This window comes from Pleurodeles waltl, chromosome 10 (genome assembly GCF_031143425.1).
Source record: "Pleurodeles waltl isolate 20211129_DDA chromosome 10, aPleWal1.hap1.20221129, whole genome shotgun sequence".
Classification (NCBI taxonomy): Eukaryota; Metazoa; Chordata; class Amphibia; order Caudata; family Salamandridae; genus Pleurodeles; species Pleurodeles waltl.
The window spans coordinates 945982173-946004798 of record NC_090449.1 but is presented as its reverse complement, the minus strand read 5'-3'; the positions used below and the strand labels follow the sequence as shown (position 1 = coordinate 946004798).

General features: G+C 45.7%; 1 protein-coding gene across 1 annotated transcript in view; it reads left to right on the top strand.

The window, feature by feature from the left end:
* The first annotated feature begins 441 nt into the window (after window positions 1-441).
* The window catches only part of ASB4 (ankyrin repeat and SOCS box containing 4), a 175681-nt gene continuing 153496 nt past the window's right edge, over window positions 442-22626 (top strand). The window contains exon 1 of the mRNA XM_069211745.1: window positions 442-707. Coding sequence (XP_069067846.1) covers window positions 524-707 — 184 coding nt within the window. The 5' untranslated portion in view covers window positions 442-523. The remainder of the gene's footprint in view (window positions 708-22626) is intronic.

Sequence of the window (22626 nt, the reverse complement as noted above, 5' to 3'; positions counted from 1 at the left end):
TATTTTTTAATCAAAGTGGTATTTTTGGTTATTACTCCTCCACTGGCGAAAACTCCATCAATTCTAGAGCGCCCATTGTCCTTGACTAAATATTTTGATCTATAGAAAAGTTTGATGAATGTCGGTTTAAGATTTCTCGAGTTTGCTGGGAAACGAAAAGGTTAACTTCACATAAAACCTGCGTTTGCATGTAGCTGTACAGTTTACAGCGTGCACGATGCATATTTAACATGATCTTTGTGTGGCTACCTCATTATCAATCATAGTAGTAGCTTTCTAATGCGAGGGTACGCCTTGTTTACGTGGAGTTTAAGTACTAAAAATCCACTTCAAGATCGGCATGTCACAGTTTGAACCCTCCATGTATAAATAGACCAGAAGGGCATGACTGGGTTATACAGTTACCCTGGCCGGAGCGCAAGCCTCGCCCTTGACGCTCTTACAGCCTCTTGTGCAGCTGAAATTCACTAAACACATACATGCAGCTTGCAGAAGGCGCAGGCGGTGCAAGCCCCGGTCCAATATGGACGATAACACAGGCAGCACGCGCGCAGCAGCGGATAAAATGCTGAAGAAACAGTTTCTGCAGGCCCTGCAGTCTAACGACTTCGCATGCCTGGAAGGTCTTCTCAGTCAGCGGGCCGTAGACGTCGACACGGTGTTTGAGGTGGAGGATGAGAAGCTGGTCTTGGCATCCTACAAACGAGGTAAACAAGTGTCCATGCTAGGAATCTTGCGTACTTCCTGCCAGAACCAGGGAAGACTTCTCCGTCAGTACATGAGAATATATTGCACGCGCGAACCGGGCAGGTGCCTTATTACATGACGTGCGCAGCTCAGCTGAAGCTGTGTCTTTAGCGATTACTCTTTTTCATTTACAAAACATCCTGTCGCTGAAAAGGTATGAATTCAGCGTGACAAAATGAAACTGTAATAAACTACGACGTTTTCCAAAAGAACTGAGTCGGAATATTGCACGGGCCAATGTGTACGCTCTAAATATGGGACACAGTGCATGCAATGCAGCAGCCGCGCCGCTATCACTTTCTTGGGAGGCAGAATGTTGATAGGGCTCGTGTGATGTGATGTGATGACAGAAAGTTTTACAAATCACTCTAGAGGACGGAGGCATAGCTGGCAAGTGGGCTTGGTCTGTGTGGCATCTTCATCCGTCCTATTTTTGCGGGCAAGAGCGCTTCCTTTTCTGGGGTTTTAAGGTCATTCTCATTTTCAAATTGAAACCACATCAAAACCTACAGTGCAGCGTGCTGTGGCTAAAAATACTCGATTGGATTGGCCCGGCATGTCACCCCATTGGACTGAAAATTATTAGAAGGGAATAGATAAATGTGAGCTGCAAGTCTATGTGGTATGCGTAGTCGTTGGTCCTGTTTTCAAGTTCCGTTTGACTCAAGATCCACGTAACTGAAGGGGTCAAAATCGGCTGCAAACTACAGGGAGTGCAGAATTATTAGGCAAGTTGTATTTTTGAGGATTAATTTTATTATTGAACAACAACCATGTTCTCAATGAACCCAAAAAACTCATTAATATCAAAGCTGAATATTTTTGGAAGTAGTTTTTAGTTTGTTTTTAGTTTTAGCTATGTTAGGGGGATATCTGTGTGTGCAGGTGACTATTACTGTGCATAATTATTAGGCAACTTAACAAAAAAAAAAATATACCCATTTAAATTATTTATTATTACCAGTGAAACCAATATAACATCTCAACATTCACAAATATACATTTCTGACATTCAAAAACAAAACAAAAACAAATCAGTGACCAATATAGCCACCTTTCTTTGCAAGGACACTCAAAAGCCTGCCATCCATGGATTCTGTCAGTGTTTTGATCTGTTCACCATCAACATTGCGTGCAGCAGCAACCACAGCCTCCCAGACACTGTTCAGAGAGGTGTACTGTTTTCCCTCCTTGTAAATCTCACATTTGATGATGGACCACAGGTTCTCAATGGGGTTCAGATCAGGTGAACAAGGAGGCCATGTCATTAGATTTCCTTCTTTTATACCCTTTCTTGCCAGCCACGCTGTGGAGTACTTGGACGCGTGTGATGGAGCATTGTCCTGCATGAAAATCATGTTTTTCTTGAAGGATGCAGACTTCTTCCTGTACCACTGCTTGAAGAAGGTGTCTTCCAGGAACTGGCAGTAGGACTGGGAGTTGAGCTTGACTCCATCCTCAACCCGAAAAGGCCCCACAAGCTCATCTTTGATGATACCAGCCCAAACCAGTACTCCACCTCCACCTTGCTGGCGTCTGAGTCGGACTGGAGCTCTCTGCCCTTTACCAATCCAGCCACGGGCCCATCCATCTGGCCCATCAAGACTCACTCTCATTTCATCAGTCCATAAAACCTTAGAAAAATCAGTCTTGAGATATTTATTGGCCCAGTCTTGACGTTTCAGCTTGTGTGTCTTGTTCAGTGGTGGTCATCTTTCAGCCTTTCTTACCTTGGCCATGTCTCTGAGTATTGCACACCTTGTGCTTTTGGGCACTCCAGTGATGTTGCAGCTCTGAAATATGGCCAAACTGGTGGCAAGTGGCATCGTGGCAGCTGCACGCTTGACTTTTCTCAGTTCATGGGCAGCTATTTTGCGCCTTGGTTTTTCCACACGCTTCTTGCGACCCTGTTGACTATTTTGAATGAAACGCTTGATTGTTCGATGATCACGCTTCAGAAGCTTTGCAATTTTAAGAGTGCTGCATCCCTCTGCAAGATATCTCACTATTTTTGACTTTTCGGAGCCTGTCAAGTCCTTCTTTTGACCCATTTTGCCAAAGGAAAGGAAGTTGCCTAATAATTATGCACACCTGATATAGGGTGTTGATGTCATTAGACCACACCCCTTCTCATTACAGAGATGCACATCACCTAATATGCTTAATTGGTAGTAGGCTTTCGAGCCTATACAGCTTGGAGTAAGACAACATGCATAAAGAGGATGATGTGGTCAAAATACTCATTTGCCTAATATTTCTGCACTCCCTGTAGTCCGGGATTGACAGTGTTAAAATCAGAAAGGCCCCTTGCCTGGCAGTGCCGGTTAGAGACAAACTAAGTGGTAGTAGGCATTTCATATAGAGGGTTCTATATTTGAGCTATTGCAGTCTTGGTTGAAACCAGCAACTGGAAGATTCATTCATATTTGTCCCTAGTCATCTGTTTCAAGTGGGTTGATCTCAGTACCAATGGTAATGCATTCTGAGTCACGTGGGATGGCAAAACCTATCCTATATTTAATTGTTGCCAGAACCTCCTTCCAAAATATCAATAACTTTGCACATTGCCAGCTAGGGCCACAGTATGTAAAGGATGCGCTGTCCCTGTTTGTGCTGCGGCCACCTTTAACTAGGTGAGCCTGACACAACGACAGACAGTGCACCCTAGCACAGGTAATGTGCGGCCCACAGGGCAGCTGTAAACTCATGGCTGCCCACAGGGCAACGCTTTGCTGAAAGGTGGTGTGGCTGTTTGAAGCACTCACTTTCGATGCAAAAGATGCCATCTGTCCACCAGACCTATATCACAAAGCAAGCCCAAAGATTCATTGGGCATGCATCCTGACATCTACTGACTTCATCCAGACTTAACCAGTTCTCCACATATTCCGACATCCAAGTCACTTCCCAGTGCAACACCCCACTCCATAAATCCTGCCACCTTGTCAGAACTTGCTCTATGAATTTATCTTAGCCAAGGTTAGGAGCATACGCTGAAGCCAAGGTTAATAGCTTAGTGCCAATGCAGGATCTAACCATATCCTCCCAAACTTATGAACAAGAACTACCACTCCCATATTGTCTCTCAGCTATGTGGTCACTGTACATGCTTTTGTTTCAGCTGTAGCTTTTCTTAATATGACAATGGCATCGTCTTAACAACCATGAGTCTCTCTCATTTGAATGCGATCGCTGTAGAAACATTGCATGTGCCTTGAATTCTACTAATTTAGTGCACTCTTGTTGGACCTGGCTTTTTGACAGGGTCATCCCCAAACGTTTTGCTTCCTTCCTCCTATTTTATCTGACCTGTTGTCGTTGGCTTTTGACCTCTGGGCACTTTACCACTGCTAACCAGTGCTAAAGTGCATATGCTCTCTGTGTAAATGGTACTATTGATTGGTTTATCCATGATTGGCTATTTAATTTACTTATAAGTCACTAGTAGAGTGCACTATATGTGCCTAGGGCCTGTAGATTAAATGCTGCTAGTGGGCCTGCAGCACTGGTTGTGCCACCCACTTCAGTAGCCCCTTAACCCTGTCTCAGGCCTGCCATTGCAAGGCCTGTGTGTGCAGTTTCACTGCCACTTCGAATTGGCATTTAAAAGTACTTGCCAAGCCTAGAACTCCCCTTTTTCTACATATAAGTCATCCCTAATGTGTGCCCTAGGTAACCCCTAGAGCAGGGTGCTGTGTAGGTAAAAGGCAGGACATGTACCTGTGTAGTTATATGTCCTGGTAGTGTAAAACTCCTAAATTCGTTTTTACACTACTGTGAGGCCTGCTCCCTTCATAGGCTAACATTGGGGCTGCCCTCATACACTGTTGAAGTGACAGCTGCTGATCTGAAAGGAGCAGGAAGGTCATATTTAGTATGGCCAGAATGGTAATATAAAGTCCTGCTGACTGGTGAAGTCGGATTTAATATTACTATTCTAGAAATGCCACTTTTAGAAAGTGAGCTTTCTTTGCACTAAAATCTTGTTGTGCCCTTCAATCCACGTCTGGCTAGGTTTAGTTGACAGCTCCTTGTGCATTCACTCAGACACACCCCAAACACAGGGTACTCAGCCTCGCTTGCATACATCTGCATTTTGAATGGGTCTTCCTGGGCTGGGAGGTTGGAGGGCCTGCCCTCACACAAAGGACTGCCACACCCCCTACTGGGACTCTGGCAGACAGGATTGAACTGAAAGGGGGCTTGGTGCATTTCTTAGACACTCTTTGAAGTCACCCCCACTTCAAAGGCACAACTTAGTATAAAACAGGGCCTCTGCCCTACCTCATCAGACACTTGCTGGAGAAGAAACCTGAACCAGAAACTACATCCTGCCAAGAAGAACTGCCTGGCTGCTCAAAGGACTCACCTGTCTGCATTTCTACAAAGGACTGCTGCCTTGCTGTTGGCCTGCTGCCTTGCTGAACTCTTGTCTGGCTGTAAAAGTGCTCTCCAAGGGCTTGGATAGAGCTTGCCTCCTGTTCCCTGAAGTCTCAGGACCAAAAAGACTTCTCTCTTCCACTTGGACGCTCCGTGCGCCAAAATTTTCGACGCACAGCTTGTTCCGCGGCAAGAAAAACGCCGCACACCGACGCTGATTGACGCGACGCCTTCGGGACGACCGAAACTTTGACGCACGGCCTCGCAAGGACAACGCCGCCCGACTTCCCAGGAGAAATCGGCGCGACGCCTGCCGTGAGATCAAAACTTTGATGCACGGCCTCGCAAAGACAACGCCGCCCGACTCCCCAGGAGAAATCGACACGACGCCTGCTGTGAGATCGAAACTTCGACGCGCACCCCCACAGAACGACGCGCAGCCGGAAAACAAGCAGGAAAATCCACACACAGACCCGGGACATCTGGTACTCCCCGCGAACCACAGAAAGAGACTGTCCGCTCGCCGGAAAACGACGCACGACTCCCCACGTGGAAAATAACGACGCAAGTCCGTGTGTGCTGAGGAGAAATCGACGCACACACCAGTTTTCCACGTACCTCTTCTCCTGTGGCCCTCTGAGGAGATTTTCCACCAGAAACCAGGTACTTTGTGTTTGAAAGAGACTTTGTTTACTTTCTAAAGACTTAAGACACTTTGGGGGTCATTCTGACCCCGGCGGTCTAAGACCGCCGGGGCCAGGGTCGGCGGGAGCACCGCCGACAGGCCGGCGGTGCCCTGCAGGGCATTCTGACCGTGGCGGTTCAGCCGCGGTCAGAAGAGGCAAACCGGCGGTCTCCCGCCGGTTTACCGCTGCCCTTAGAATCCCCCATCTGCGCCACCATGGGGGATTCTGACACCCCCTACCGCCATCCTGTTCCTGGCGGTTCGCCCGCCAGGAACAGGATGGCGGTAGGGGGTGCCGCGGGGCCCCTGGGGGCCCCTGCCGTGCCCATGCCAATGGCATGGGCACGGCAGGGGCCCCCGTAAGAGGGCCCCGCAAAGTATTTCAGTGTCTGCTAAGCAGACACTGAAATACGCGACGGGTGCAAACTGCACCCGTCGCACCCCTGCAACTACGCCGGCTCAATTCTGAGCCGGCGTCCTCGTTGCAGGGGCATTTCCTCTGGGCCGGCGGGCGCTCTTTTGGAGAGCGCCCGCCGGCCCAGAGGAAATGTCTAAATGGCCGCCGCGGTCTTTTGACCGCGGTGCGGTCATTCAGCGGCGGTACCTTGGCGGACGGCCTCCGCCGTCCGCCAGGGTCAAAAGGTCCGCCAGGGTCAAAATCAGGCCCTTTATATCACTTTTCAGTGATATCTTTACAAATTCATATTGCAACTTTGATCGTTTTGACCTGAAGATACCCAGATAAATATTATATATTTTTCTAAACACTGTGTGGTGTATTTTTGTGGTGTTATGCTATGGTGTTGTATGATTTATTGCACAAATGCTTTACACATTGCCTTCTAAGTTAAGCCTGACTGCTCGTGCCAAGCTACCAGAGGGTGGGCACAGGCTGATTTTGGATTGTGTGTGACTTACCCTGACTAGAGTGAGGGTTCTTGCTTGGACAGAGGGCAACCTGACTGCCAACCAAAAACCCCATTTCTAACAACTCTCATGAATGCTTAGTTGCAAAGTTTACTCCCCTTACAATAAAGGCAACAACTTGACGGTTCATTATTCGTTATATGGCAAGGCCAGTTTGCTTTGTGTTGAGTCATCTGAGTTTTATGTTGCATTTCCTATATTGTGCCAAGCCTCTGATCCTGCTTGTTGCCCCGTCAAAAAAAAGAAAATCCCCAACAACTAACAACCCCACATTATTTAGGGATTTGACGTTCACAGAGCATCCTGTGGTCTTGTTACCCTTCAGCTGTCGGCCCGTGGCCTGATGCTTAATAAACTAAGGCCTTGAAGGACCTAACAAGAACACATGTAATCCCAAATAGTATTAGAGAGGAAATTCCTAGTACTTCTAGAATCTTTGCTGTTCAATCTTTGCTGTGTCCTGCTGCTTCCTTTTTAAGCTTACTGAAAGTGTTGTCTGGATTAAGTTTTGTGCTGTGTGCCTGTACAGTTTTCAGTTTTTCCATGTTCTACTAATCGTTATTTTCTCTGAGATCTCTGCCAATGGGATTCCTATGGTGGAGAAGCACAGCACGCTCTCATACTCTCTTTGCGTTTAACTTCTGTTGTTTCTATAGGACAAGTAGTGCCGTTCCTTCCTTTGGTGAGGTGACATAGTAGTGCTTTTCTTTCAAATTTAGGTCATAGTTAAAGGGAAAGTCAATCTGTATCTTACTTTTTGTTTCTGACACCCTAGTTTTTCCACTGACGGTTTATAATATTTAATCTTAGCCAGGACAGAGGATGCCTAATCCTACAGCAACAAAATGGTATCCCTCTGAAAGGTAACAGGACTCATCTCTCTTGCTTCCCTGATCAAGAGTTCCTTTTGCAGATAGGAAGTGCTCCTTCTATTTGAACCTCTTTTGCTTCCTTCAGATCGCGGATGTCACCAAATAGCTGTTTCACTTTTTGCAGTACTATTTCACCATGTGATGTCTACGATACATTCTGTTTTCTCACATTGTCTTTCCTCGGCTGATTGAAAAGGTTCTTAATGTCACTTTATCCCTTTAGCCAGTGTCCTGTTTTTCTCTGCCATCTCTGCAACAGTGAAGATTGTGTCATTTGCTGCTTCTCAGATTGTCTTTGTCCATTCTTGAACAATATACCCCAATAATTTTATGACCATTTTTTTCTTCTTCTTGTTTATTCAGCTAATCCTGTCAGCAGTGGGAGTTGCTAATTGTTTTCTTCGCAGTCATTTCCCAGGTTAATGGTGTATTGTGCTAGATTCTCATGTCTAAATAGTCTGTTATTGCCTCTTTATATTTTCCATTGCTTTCACCAGTCAGGTGCATTAGCATGAACAATTATCTCTGGCTTTGAGGAGACTACCTCCCCAGACATCCTCTTGTAGTATGTATTTCAGAGTGTCAACCTAACCTGTCATTTGCAATGCGCTTTCCTTCTGGGATGGCAACCCTCTGGATGTGGGAAGCACTGTTCTCGTTCAGCTGCACTCTCTTACATACTAATCCTGCTTACCAGCAGGGCCCAGGTCCCACATCCAAAGCAGTCATTTGAGTTTACCTTTAGTCTCTAGGCAGGTCCCCTTGATTTTACTGATATTCAAGTTTGGGCAGGAGATGTCTGTCTATGTCCCTTTATGATAGCAGAGACTGCATGTGAGAAATTAGGTTACTGGTTGAGGGGGGTAAAGCCCTACTCAAGCACGAACCACAATCCTTATGAGGGTGAGGCACAAGCAATCTCTAAATCAACCTGTGCTCAGCCCTTGGGTAGCTTCGTACAGAGCTGTCAGGCTTAACTCAGAGGCAATATATAAAATATTTGTGCACCATTTCAAACAGTGATAAAGTGACAACACACCACAAAGGGATCCCACACCAATTTAGAAATATAGAGTAATTTCTATTAAATAAAACAAGACCAAACCTACCGAACTCCAATCAGAAATTTACAATTTTAAAGATTTAAGTAAAAATAGCACCAAAAAGCACAAAGCGCCAACTGTGGATATTTTATTAGAGCTGCACTGGGACAAAATCACAAGCTCAGGCTGACTATGATGGAGCATGGGCCAGCTACAGGGACCCAGTTAGCCCCCTGAACAACAGTACCTTAAATCCTGGCTGCAGAGAGTTGCAAGGTCCCATGTTGAGGACGGATCATGCAGCAGAGACGATGCGTCATTTCAAAGGGGCTGTGAGGCCATGATGCTAGGTCCTGCATCATCATCTAGGAATCCATTGATGAGTACTTGTTATGCACAGTCCGGCATTAAGTATGCGTTGCTCAGCCAAGGCGATGTGTCAGGTCTGAGGAGCTGCAAGGCTGTGATGCAATTTCCTGACTACAGGAAAGTCCACGCAGCAGTTGCAATGCATCAGTTCTGCTTGGGGGGGGGCGCCCGCACAACATCGGTCCTGCTGGATTCATAGATGGACTGGCAGAGCACCTTCCGGCCTACTTCCAAGGGTCCAGGACTGGGATGGCACCACTTGGCAGGGTGTTGGTTACTGGAGATTAGCCCTTATAGTTACTCTGGTGGTCCTTGTCACTGGTTGCAGGTCGAGTCCTTCTCATCAAGGCAAGAGGGCAGCAGGTCAGCACAACAGGCAGCAGTTCTTCAGGGCAGCAGAGTGGCAGTGCTTTCAGCAGCACAGCAGCCCTTCTTCCTGGCAGAGTTCTCCCCAGGACCAGAAGTGTACAGAAGAGTCAGTGTCTGAGGACCAATATTTACACCTGGTGCCTTCTTTGAAGTGGGAAAAACTTCTAGAGGTTTAGGTTTGAAGTGCACATGTTTCCTATCTCCCTTGCCCCTCTGGCTTCAGACTAACTACAGAGGGTATACTATCCTTTGTGTGAAGGCAGGACACAGCCTGTTAATGTGTAATAAATGGTGTACCTAGTGCCACCCTCCCATACTGCACGTAATGACCCATCCAGGCACGCCTCAGCTCTTTGTTGTGTGTGGCTGTCTAGGAGGAATGCACAAAGCCCAACTGTTAATTACACCTAGTCATATGACCTAGAGACAGGCAACAGGCACTAAGGGCCAGATGTAAGTGGCCTTTTGCGCCTCGCAAACGGCAAAAAACACCGTTTGCGAGGTGCAAAAGGCCTCACGCGATGCAGAAACACATTTTGCGAGTCGGTACCGACTCGCAAAATGTGTTTCCGACTCGCAAATAGGAAGGGGTGTGCCCTTCCTATTTGCGAGTCGCACCGCGATGTAGAGTTGATTTGTGACCGCGAAAGCGGTCGCAAATCAACTCGCAGTTACCATCCACTTGAAGTGGATGGTAACTCATTCCCAAACGGGAAGGGGTCCCCATGGGACCCCTTCCCCTTTGTGAATGCTCACAAAATTATTTTTTCAGAGCAGGCAGTGGTCTCATGGACCACTGCCTACTCTGAAAAAAAACGAAACAAAAAGGTTTCTGTATTTCTTTCTATTTGCAGCTCGTTTTCCTTTAAGGAAAACGGGCTGAAAAGAGAAAAAAAAAACTGCTTTATTTAAAAGCAGTAACGGACATGGTGGTCTGCTGTCTCCAGCAGGCCACCATCCCCGTGAGTGCCTAGACTCGCTATGGGGTCGCAAACTGCGACCCACCTCATAAACAGTCGCTGGGACTCGCAATTTGCAACTCGCAAAAGGGAACCTTCCTACATCTGGCCCTAAATAGCTAAGGCAGGAAAATGCTACATTTCTAAATGTGGTATATTCAGACTTGTGATTTAAAATCCAACTTTACCATAAACAAGGATTTTTCATTACAATTCCAAAGACTCCAAACAGGATCAGTTTTCCTGCTTCCATTTGGAAGTTACAGCTTCCTAAATGTAACCCAAATGTTATTCTATGGGAGGCATAGGTCTTGCAACAGTGAAAAACTAATTTAAGAGCTTTTCACTATCATGACATCGACAATTTAAAAGTGTATGTCCTACTTTTTAAATACATTGCACAAAATGCTGCTGGACCACCAGTAACTTTTAACTTACAGGCCCTGGGCACATGTAGTACCACTTTAATACGGGGACTTATAAGTAAATTAAATATACCAGTTCTGAATAATGTTACCATGATTTAGAGTGAGCACACACACTTTTGTACTATTTAACCCTAGTAAAGTGCACAGAGTCCTAGGCTAATAAAAACAAGATCAGAAAACTATGGAGCGGTAAGGCAAAATGTTTAAGGGAACACAACCCTAAGGCTGTCAGGTTTAACTCCATACGTTTCAAAACCTACGATAAGCACTTCCCCTTTCAATCCTCTGAAGCAAAGGTGGCCTGTCTTGTGGTCAACCCTTGAGCCACGCCCACCCTCACCCACTGCTGCTCATTGCTTTCTGCCTTCTGTTCAGTTTTGCTTATACTGCCTGCCTTCTCTGTAGTTATTTAATTATGCAGTTGGTCTTTCGGTATTTGAGCATGTGCATTTCTGTTACTTGTTGGGCTCATGGATCTGGAGTACTAAATAAGAGCATCCTTCGTCTTGGTAGCTGTAAGAAAGTTAATGATGTGGCATGGGCAATTGCCCCCCATAAGGAATAATGACACTAATTTGTCATGGTGAAACCCAAAGTCACTAAATTAACTTGAGCACTACCCCCTGGCAGCTATTGCACAGAGCATACAAGCTTAACTTAAAGTTTTTTATATGTATGCAGTACCAAAACAGTAATAAAGTCAAACACTAAACAGTAAAAATCCCAAACTGTATTAGACAATTAGGCTACCCTCATATACTGTTTGAGTGGTAGTTTCTGATCTGAAAGGAGTAACCAGGTCATATTTAGTATGGCCAGAATGGTAATAGAAAATACTGCTTATTGGTGAAGTTGGATTTAATATTACTATTCTAGAAATGCCACTTTTAGAAAGTGAGCATTTCTCTACACTCAGATCCTTCTGTGCCTTCAATCCATGTCTGGCTGGGTTAGTTGACAGCCCACTGTGCATTTTACTCAGACAACCCCAAACACAGTGTGAGAAAACAGGGCTGATTGCAGAGGCCCCATAACTTTTTGCCCCCATTTTCCACTTTTTGCTGGTGTTTTCCTGACTTTAAAGGTGCCCTGGGTACTGCTAACCAGTCCCAGGGCCTGTGCTCTGTGTAAAATGGATATGCAAATTAGGCTAATTATAATTGGCTAAGTTAACCTACCTATAAGTCCCTAGTATATGGTAGGGCATGTAGGTTTAGGGACCACAGCATAGGTGGTGCACACCTAGGTGCATTGCTGAGGTGCCCAGTGTCATTTTAAAAGCAAGCCTGCCTTGCTGGCTGCTTTTAAATTAAAGTTATATGCAAATTCGACTTTGGAATTAAAGGTACTTCCAAAGTCTTAAACTACCTTATTTTTACATATAAGTCACCCCTAAGGTGTGCCCTATGTGCCCCTAGGGCTGGGTGCCATGTAACTATAAGCAGGGACTTTATAAAAATAGATTTATAAGCCCTGGTGAGGTAAAAACAGCCAAATTCGTTTTTCCCTCATTGAAGTAAATGGCCTTCATAGGCTAGAATGGGCAGACTTTATTTTAAATTTTAAAGTCTCCTTAAATGTTACATACCAAGAATTTGGTATCAAATTGATTGTTGTAATAAATCCCACAACTTCCAGTTGTTGGATTTAATATAACTTGTCCAGGTAAAAAGTTTAGACTTTACCTAAAAAGTTGCCAATTTCAGCTCTGCATTGTTTTTGCTGCTGTGCTCTGATTGGCCAGCCTGCAGCAGCTTCTGCCAGGCTGCCTTGATGAGGTGTGAAGTGGCCAGACTTCACACAAAGGAATGTGCTTGGGGGAGAGAATCTCCCCTCAGCAGATGGTGAGGCAGGAAGGGGGAGGGCTGCCAAACTGGTCTTCAAAGGCAGAGAAGGACATTTGCAGCACCCAGCAACACCCCCACATCCTGCAACCCCACACAGCTAGGTGCCCCCTTGATTAGATTAGGAGAGGGCAGGAGAGGGGTGTGTTTATGATTTTTAGCCACACCAGTGGGTGGGCTCAGCCAGATGTAACCTCCAAAAATCAGATTCATCCATGTTGGATTTTTAGAGACTGTTGCCTTCTGGGATGGATTTTTGCCACACTTCCCAGGAAGTGGTCATCACAGGGGGACGACCCTGTCCCTGATTGGAGAACCAGGGCCCCCCTGCTTTTCACCCAGGAGCAAGGATAAAACTGGCAGACCTGCACCCACACCTCAGATCCCCTCCAGAATTCAACAAGAAAGGAACTAAAGAAGAAGAAGGACTGCCCTGCTGGACCCCTGGCCTGCACCTGGACCCTGCACTCAGAAGGACTGCACCAGCTGCACACTTGGGCTTCACCACAAGAAGGACTTTGCCTGGCTTCAACTGGTTCAAGGAGGGACTCCCTGTTTGCTACAGGTGAAAAATTGCTAAACCAGAGTCCCCTGCACCAACTCCTGAAGAAAGCGACCAGCTGACCACTGTCCAGTGGCCAAAAAGGAGTTTGCGCCAGGTGCATTCTGGGAGTTGAAGTCCGCACCCCCCAAGAAACATCACAGAACTTCTGGACCCTTGGGGTGAGCTGTGGACCCCAAAAGAACCTTAAAAGAACATCTGGGTGAAGCCCCAGAAGTTTGGAAAAGATTTGAGAATTTTTGGGAAAAAGCTCCAGAGAGGGACCGACCCGCCGCGGAAATTCTAGCCGGCTTGCCTCAACCGCGACCCAGCCTGACTTCGTGGTTCGTCCCGGTAAAGAAAAACATCCAAAAAAGAGACTAAGTCCGAACGTAAAAAGTTGACCGGGACCTCCCAGCCATCGTATCCGAGAAGGGCTCCATGGACGTCGGATCAAGATCCAGGTTTACCCCGGTCGAAGGATTTTCATCTCGAAAAAACGACTAAGTCCGAAGGTAAAAGTCTCCACCGAGGAAACCCACATCGCGTATCCGGACAAGGGCTCCAGGAGGTCGGATTCAACTGGCAGGTTCGTCCCGGTGAAGAAAAACTTCAAAATAAAGACTAAGTCAGAAGGTAACTTTTTAACCGAGGCCTCCCGCGACCTGTAGCCGAGCAGGGCTCCATCGCGGTCGGCCTGAAAGTTTGACTTTGCCCCGGTCGAGGTGCAACCAGATGACCCGATTGGCGCTTTTTGTTTCTAAGCGCTAGAAAAGTAATAATTCTTTAAAAATTCATATCTCCGGTTCCCCTGAACCGATTTTAATCGTTTTTGTGTCATTTTAAAGATAAAAATATAAACTATTTTTATAAATTGGTTTTGGATTTTTAAACGGTTTCCTGTGTTTTATTTAATTACTGTTTTGTGATATTTGAATGCTTTACACTTTGTCTCCTAAGTTAAGCCTTGACGCTCGTTGCCAAGCTACCAAGGGTTGAGCTGGGATTAATTTACTGAGACCTAACTGTACCTATGTGGAGGTTAGTGGCTTGTTGCTAGGTGTAGGTACCTACCTGCCCTACCAATAACCCATTTTCCAACACACAGGATGCTCAGTCACACCTGCACACATCTGCATACTAAATGAGTCTTCCTGGGCTGCGAGGGTGGGGGGCCTGACACTTACATGTCAAAGGACAGTGGCCTGCCCTCACACAATGGACTGCCAAAATCCCTACTGGGACCCTGGCAGACAGGATGGAACTGGAAGGGGACCTTGTGCACTTTTTGGCCACTCTTTGAAGTCTCCCCCACTTCAAAGGCACATTTGGGTATTTAAACAGGGCCTCTGACCCTACAAACTCAGACCCTGCTGAAGACACTTCTACAGACACTTCTGACACTTCTTGCAAGATACCTACTGGGAAAGGAACTCTGAACTAGATACTGCCACCTGCTAAGAGAAGCTGCCTGGATACCCAAAGGACTCCCCTGACTGCTTTGCTGAAAAGGAGTGCCACCTTGCTGGTGCCTTGCTGCCTTCTGGCTCTGCTGAGAAGTGCTCTCCAAAGACTTGGATTGAGCTTGCCTCCTGTTTTCTGAAGTCTGAGGGCCAAAAATAATTCATCTCTGCAAAGCACTCCGTGTGCGGCGAAAATCAACGCAGAGCCTGCCGAAATCGACGCACAGCCTGCCCTGCGGTGAGAAAATCACTGCCATGCCAAATACGAACGACGCAGCCTGGCTCCCCGAGTATAGATCGACACAGGGCCAGCGTTGCAACCGGAACTTCGACGCACTGCCCACTGGATCGACGCATAGCCGAGCCGGAACGATGCTGCCCGACTTCCAGAGAGAGGAATCGACGCAGCACATGCCGTGTGACAGAAATTTCCCTGCATCGCCCACCGGATCAACGCAGCTCCTGTGACTTCGCCCTGCACGGCCAGGATTTCTCTGCATCATCCCTGGGGCGTCCAAATACCCTGCACCCGGAAGAGGATCCAAGTCTGCGCGGCGAAATTCGACACAAGGCCCTTGGTGCGTAAAAAACATTGACACATCGTTTGTGTGCACCTAGAGAAACTGACGCACACCTCCCTATTTTCCACGCACCTCCTCCTCTGCGGTCCCCTGCGGATAATTTAGACGCTTATTGCTTTTTAAGAACTACAGACTTTATTTATCATTTCTAAAGTTATATCTCAATGTGTACCTATCAAATCTTGATTGTTTTGACCTGCATTTAATCAGATACATATTCTATATTTTTCTAAACCTGTGTGGTGTATTTTTGTGGTGTTTATACTGTGTTATTGCATGATGTATTGCACAAATACTTTACTCATTGCCTTCTAAGTTAAGCCTGACTGCTCAGTGCGAAGCTACCAGAGGGTGGGCACAGGATGATTTTGATTGTGTGTGACTTACCCTGACTAGAGTGAGGGTCCTTGCTTGGACAGGGGGTAACCTGACTGCCAAACAAAGACCCCATTTCTAGCAGTACCCCTTAGTAGGTGGATGTGGCTCCTGGCTCCTACTTAAGTAATATGGTCAAAGTTCCCAGGGAAAAACCTACCCACCTTTGCAGCAATTCCTGTTTGCACTACTGTAAACAATCCAAACTCAAGATTGTAATTGTAATTGTATTTATATTGTGCTTACTACCAGTGATTAGGCATTGAAGTGCTTTACGATGAATAGCATGCTCATCTGGAACCTAAGGTCAATTGTTAATCAAGTGGGTATCACGAGTAGCCATGTGCACTCAAGAAAACATTGCTTGTGTTTACAGCAATTACTTTGGGATAGATTAAATTAATATCACTTAGGTGTGACGCTTTGTTCTTTCAGGTGAATGATTGTTGAGATATGCTGGTGGAATGAGGTCTCAGCTAATTGCAGAGTTACAATAAGAGAGATTAAGGCAGGCAGGCCTGAGAATGAGATGAGACCATACTCTAAAATAGAAGGCATGCCGAGGATGGAAAATAAGAAAAGGGTCACTCTGTAGAAAGAAAGTAGAGGAATCAAGCGGAAGTAGGGCAAGGTCAATTTTTCATGCACAATTATTATAGGGGTATAGTGGAAGTAGGCCTTTTGAAATAGCAAGCAACCGGAGGATGTAAGTTGAAACAAACAACATTATACATAGTGCACCGTATACGTGTCAAACAGATTAAACATACAGTACTGAGTGTACACAACATTTACACCCATAGTACTCTTCAAGTCCCGAGGCCGCTTGTGGTCCTTGTGACCTTTACATGCTCTTACTCAACTCAGCACTACTGGTAAAATATGTTAACCTCTTCACTGCTAGGCCTTTTCCCCCCAATGCTGAGCCCTTCTTTGGCTATTTGGGGTAGTTCGTGCTTAGGCCCCTATAACTTTATGTCCACATAAGATATCCATGCCAAATTTGCCTCCTTTTTTCCAACACCCTGAGGATTCTAAAGTTACCCAGGGTTTGTTGACTACCCTAGAGGGGACCGAGAAATGAGCCAAAATACAGCTACATTTAGAGTTTTATGGAAAAAATGGGAAAAAAGTGCTGCAGAAGAAAGCATCTGTTTTTTTCCCTGCAAATTACATAATCAATTGGTTTGTGGTGCAAAAATCACCATCTTCCCAGCTTTTAGGCACAGGCAGACTTGAATCAGAGAACCACATTTTCCAACACAGTTTGGCATTTTACTGGGATCTAGCCCAGTGGTTCCCAACCTTTTGATTTCTGTGGACCCCCACTTTAACATTAATGGAACCCAGGGACCCCCACTGAATCATCATGGGAATCCGGGGACCCCCGCCTGAGTCATTACTGGAAGCTGGGGACCTAATTTGTCAATATTTGTTATTATTTTTTAATTTTCTAGGCTCTCGCGGACCCCCTGAGAAGGCTTTGCAGACCCCAGGGGTCCCCGGACCACAGGTTGGGAACCACTGATCTAGCCCATTTATCCTATTTTATATGCCTCTTTCCAGTTAGTGGTAGAAATGGGTGTGAAACCACTGGTGGATCCTGGAAAGATATGAATTTCTGAAAAGTAGACAAAATTCTAAATCCAGCAAGGGGTCGTTTGTGTAGATCGTACAAGGTTTTACTAAGGAAAGTAACAGTTACATTTTTTTTAATTTTTTTAATTGAGTTGAAAAAAACAGCCATTTGTGTCAATGTTTTAGTTTGTAACTTCTTCTAACTTTTTTCAAAAGCTATATACGGTTATGTCTGCTGCACCCTTCTGGTTGAGAGCATATACAAGGCTTGTAGATCCAAGAAGAACCCTAGGTACCTAAAGCAAATAACTGAGCTGCACCTTGCAAGGGTTTTTCATTGTGTACCGGGTATATAGAGAAATTCATTTGATGAAATATAAAGAGTGAAAAATAGGTATCAAGGAAACCCTTGTACTTCCGAAATGGGCACAAGATATGGAGTTTAGAAGCATTGGTTATTTGTACGTCTCTTAATTTGTGGGAACCCATACTAACATATGAATTAGAGAGCATTTCTCAAAATGACTTCTTTCTTACACACTATCTTACATGTGGAAGGTACAAATACAAAGAAAGACAATTGGTAATAACATTGTTCTATTATTCTGTATTTCCCTAACTTTCCCAATAAAAATGGTACCTCACTTGTGAGGTAGCAGTCCTAGTGCCAGTGACAGGAAACGTCCCAAAACCTAACACTCACACAGAACATTTTTCCACTAAAAATTTGAATGTGCCTAGCTATGGATTTTGGGCCCTAGCTCAGCCAGCACGTAGGGAATCCTAGCAAACCTGTACTTTTTTGAAAATTAGACATCTGGGGGAACCCAGGATGGGGTGACTTGTGCCGCTCTCACCAGGTTCTGTTGCCCAGAATCCCTTGCGAACCTCAAAATGTTTCCAAAAAACAAATTGTCCTCACATTTCTGTGATGGAAAGTTCTGAAATCGGAGGGGAGTCGCAAACGTCATCCACTCAGCATTCCCCCAATTCTCCCGATAAAACTGGTATCTCACTTATGTGGGTAGACCTAGTGCCCATGACAGAGAATGGCCCAAAACATGGACACGTCACATTTTTCCAGCCAAAACTGACACTTTTTTGTGATGTGCCAAGCTGTGGATTTTGGGTCCTAGCTCAGCCGGCATATAGGGAAACCTAGCAAACCTGTTCATCTTTGAAAACTAGAAACCCAGGGGAAATCCAGGATGAGGTGACTTATGTGGCCTTCACCAGGTTCTGGTATCCAGAATCCCTTGTAAACCTCCAAATGTGCCTAAAGATTCACATTTACCTCACATTTCTGTGATGGAAAGTTCTGGATTCTGAAGGGAGCCACAAACTTTCTTCCACCCAGCATTTCACCAAGTCTCCCGATAAAAATGGTACCTCTATTGTGTGGGTATGCCTAGTGCCAGCGACAGGAAACAGCCCAAAATGCAACATGGACACGTCACATTTTACCACCCAAAACTGACCCTTTTTTTAGCAATGTGCCTAGCTGTGGTTTTGGGCTCCTAGCTCAGGCAGCACCTATGGAAAACTCACATACCTGTTCATTGTTTAAAACTAGACACACAGGGGAATCTAGGATGGGGTGACTTGGGTGGTTCTTTTACCCAGAATCCCTTGCAAACCTCAAAATGTGTCTAAAACACATTTTCCTCACATGTCTGTGATGGAAAGTTCTGGAATTTAAGGGGAGCCATACATTTCCTACCACCCAGTATTCCCATAAATATGGCAATAAAAATGCTACTTCACTTGTGTGGGTGTGCCAAGTGCCCAGGACATGGAAGGACCCAAAACATATTGTGGACAGATCAGAATTATCTATCACAAAATAACCTGCTTTTGCAAGGGGGGGGCACCTGCGCTTTTTTTCCCGGGCTCGGTGGCCATCTAAGGAAACCTACAAAACCCAGACATTTCTGAAAAACTAGAGACCCACAGGAGCCCAGGGAGGTGTGGCTTGTGTGGGTCCCCCAACGTTTTCTTATCCAGAATCCCCTGCAAACCTCACAAAACGTACAAAATCACATTTTCCTCACATTTCTGTATAGGGTCACCATGCCAGCACAGATTTTCTACCTTCCAGTGTTCCCCTCGGTCCCCTGATGAAAATGATCCCTCACTTGTGTAGGTGGGCCAAGTGAATGCGAAAGGGAAGGACCAAAAGGGCAGTGTTTTTTATGTGTTTTAGGTTAACTGTGCTTTGCGCACCCACACAAGTGGGGTAGAGTTTATATCAGTATATCAGCACAGATGGGGTAATGCTGGGTGACAGTAATCTTGTGGATTCCTGCAGACTCTGGAAGTTTTCATCACAGAAATATAGGGAAAATGCATGATTTCACGCAAAGTTAGAGGTTTGCAGGGCATTGTGGGTAAGAAAATGGTGTGGAGTGCATGTGCAGCACACCACCCTGAACTGATGTTTAGTTTTCAGAAGTGTCTGGGTCTGGTAGATTTTTCCAGGTGGCAGCGTACCCAAGTCCAAAAAGTGCAGCCACTCACTATTGCAAGTGGGACAATATTGGGAGTTAGCCAAGCTCTCTTGGCTCATATATAAAATCAAAACCAAAAAGAGTCAGCTGTCCTCTTGATTGCCATTGGGATGAGATGCATAGTCTGCAGGGGGACAGAAAGACTGTTGCCTCCTTCAGTTGGGGTGGGGCCATAACTATTCCCATGGTGGTGGACAGTCCCCCATCCCTCAGTTTTTTTTTTATTTCCCTGGTGTCTACTGGGCTGTCTGTCACCCCACCCCACAGAGGGGAGGGGCTGATTGAAAGTAATTACCTCCATCTGCATCCCAGGGAGGTAGAAAGACTGTGTCCCCATTTATTTCGGATGGAGGCATGCCCATTCTGGGCAGCCCGCCCCTAGACTTTTCTAAAAATAATGTAATCCCTTGTGCCTTGTGGATTTTCTGGCACCCAGGGGATAGATCAGGGGTAATTATCCTATCTTCCCCTGGGGGGGTGGGGCAGAAATACTTTATCCCCCATTTAAGCAGGGTAAGGATATGACCATGCGCATGGAGGGCAACCCCCACCCATCTTTTATAAAAAAAATCAAAAAAATCCCAGGTGTCTAGTGGGCTTTATGCCCTCCCTGGGGGCAGATTGGAGGTAATAAGACCCAATCTGCCTGCTGGAGAGACAGGGGGGAGAAAAACTGTACCTGTTTTTTTTTGGGTGGGGGGGATGCATTGTCGTGCCTCTTCTGGGCAGCACCAACCTCTTATGCCTGAGAAACAGCCCATCTCTCTGCCGCCAGGTGTATTCAAACTTCTGGAGAAACATGTTAGCCAAAATCTCTCCATTTTGCTGGGATCTAACAATCTTCTTCACTACACCCAATTGGTTTTCAGGCCACAGCATAGCACCAAGACTGCACTGCTAGCCATAACTGAGGAACTCAGGCAACCTTTAAATAAAGGTGGCTCAGCTGCCATCATCCTCCTAGATCTAAATGCGGTCTTTGACACGGTGGACAACGTAACACTTATCAAAAGGCTCGCTGTGGTAGGGATAGGCAACTGTACACTGAATAGGCTTGTGTCCTTCCTCGAAGGCAGAACCTTACAGGTAGTGAACCAAACTTGTCTTTTAGACACTCTGCGGCAGATTTACAAGAAAATGGCGCATTGGTCCTGATGTGCCACTTTTCTTGCGTCCCCCTGCCACCACCTAACAACACCATGGTTGCACCCTATTTATAATACAGCGCACCATGGCGGTCGTTAGCACAATAGCGTCAGAATTTTTTACAGTATTGTGGCGCTTTGCTGCACTTGCGTCAAAAATTTTGATGCTAGTGCAGCAAAACACAGGGAGGTCCATAGGTTAACAGAAAAAATGGCACAGTGAAATGTGCATTTCATTGTGCCATTTTTCTGACCTCCCTGTGGGGGAACACCCTCCTTTCATACATTATGCCTCAGGCAAGCATAATGTGGCGCAAGGGTTTTACAAAGTGGCGCAATGCATGCATTGTGCTATGTTGTAAGTATCCAGCTGGGAAATTGCCTCCTTAACACCATATTAGTGTAAAAATAATGACATTAGTGTAGCACAAGGAGGCGCAAGGGGTTTGCAGAGATCCACAGGCCTCCACTTTAAGTCCCATTGTTTTTAAGTTTTACATGCGCCCCTTAGCAGAGCTAGCCCAGTCTTTCGGCCTGACCATAATATCATACGCAGACAATACACAACTAGTTGTACCTATTACTCCAGAACAAGGTTCTAACTGCAAGCAACTTGTACCTTGCTTCAAGGAGGTTGCCAATTGGATGGGTCAACTTCTTCCTCAAACTTAATGGAGACAAGACGTAGCTCATGTTGATAGGAAACAACAAAGCCAAGGGTGAATTACTTCCCTCGCTGGAATGTCCTGGGGCCATTCTGTGCCTGAGAAACAAATTAGAAAGTGTGGGTATCTGTTTAGATGACATGCATACAATGGAAGCACATGCCAACACACTAGCAGCAATGCGTTTTGGAGTTCTCAGACTTCTGAGGAAAGTGTTAGATCTTCTGCCCCCTTTACCACAAAGCCTCTTCATTCAGGCCCTTATCATCTCCCAGCTAAACTACGGGAACTTCCTACAGCTAGCACCCCCACACTACATTAAGAAAAGGCTACAGGCCATCCAAAATGCCGCTATCTGTCTCCTCTTGAAAATCCCAAAGCACCTGTCCACAAGGAGGGCCTTGACTGACCTACATTGGCTTCCTTTAGAGCAACAGATATGAATTAACTCTCTGTGCATCACCCACAGGGCCTTTCACAGGATGGGACCTCAAATTCTTTGTGCGCTCATTGAACTGTGTAACCCAGTCAGATCATTAAGAAATGCAACCTCCTTTCTAGAAACGACACCCAGAATTTGCAGATCCCAATGGCGTGGTCGTTCTTTCAAAAATCTAGCACCCAGACTTTGGAACTCTTTGCCAGTTGGAATCTGAACCCGCCTTCAGAAAAGATCTTAAGACATGGCTATTCGTTCACAAATTATTCCACGCTCAGCCCCTTGCCGGGCTGGCCTTTAGGATCAGCACTGGGATGCCTTCAGGTAACCATGCACTATACAAATTGATTTGATTAGATTAGATTAGATTAGATCACATTAAATTAGATGATGTCTATCAGTTGTTTGGGTGAAATCAGGAGAAATTCAGTTTTTAAGGGATTACGTTACAGATAATAGGAGATCATCCAGTCTTTAGCAGCTTGCAGTGTAAGGGCAAGAAGACAGTTATTCAGGGAGCATATCTTGAAATAGATTTGTGTATCATCAGTGTTATCAATGATATTGGAGATCGGAGTTCTTAAATAAGATACCAAGGAGTTTGATGTAAAGTGTGGAAAGAATAGGAGCCATGAGAGATGCCCTCGTACAGAACAACAGGACAGGGTACGCAATTGTCAGATTTGATCTGCTGTGACCCGTTAGACAG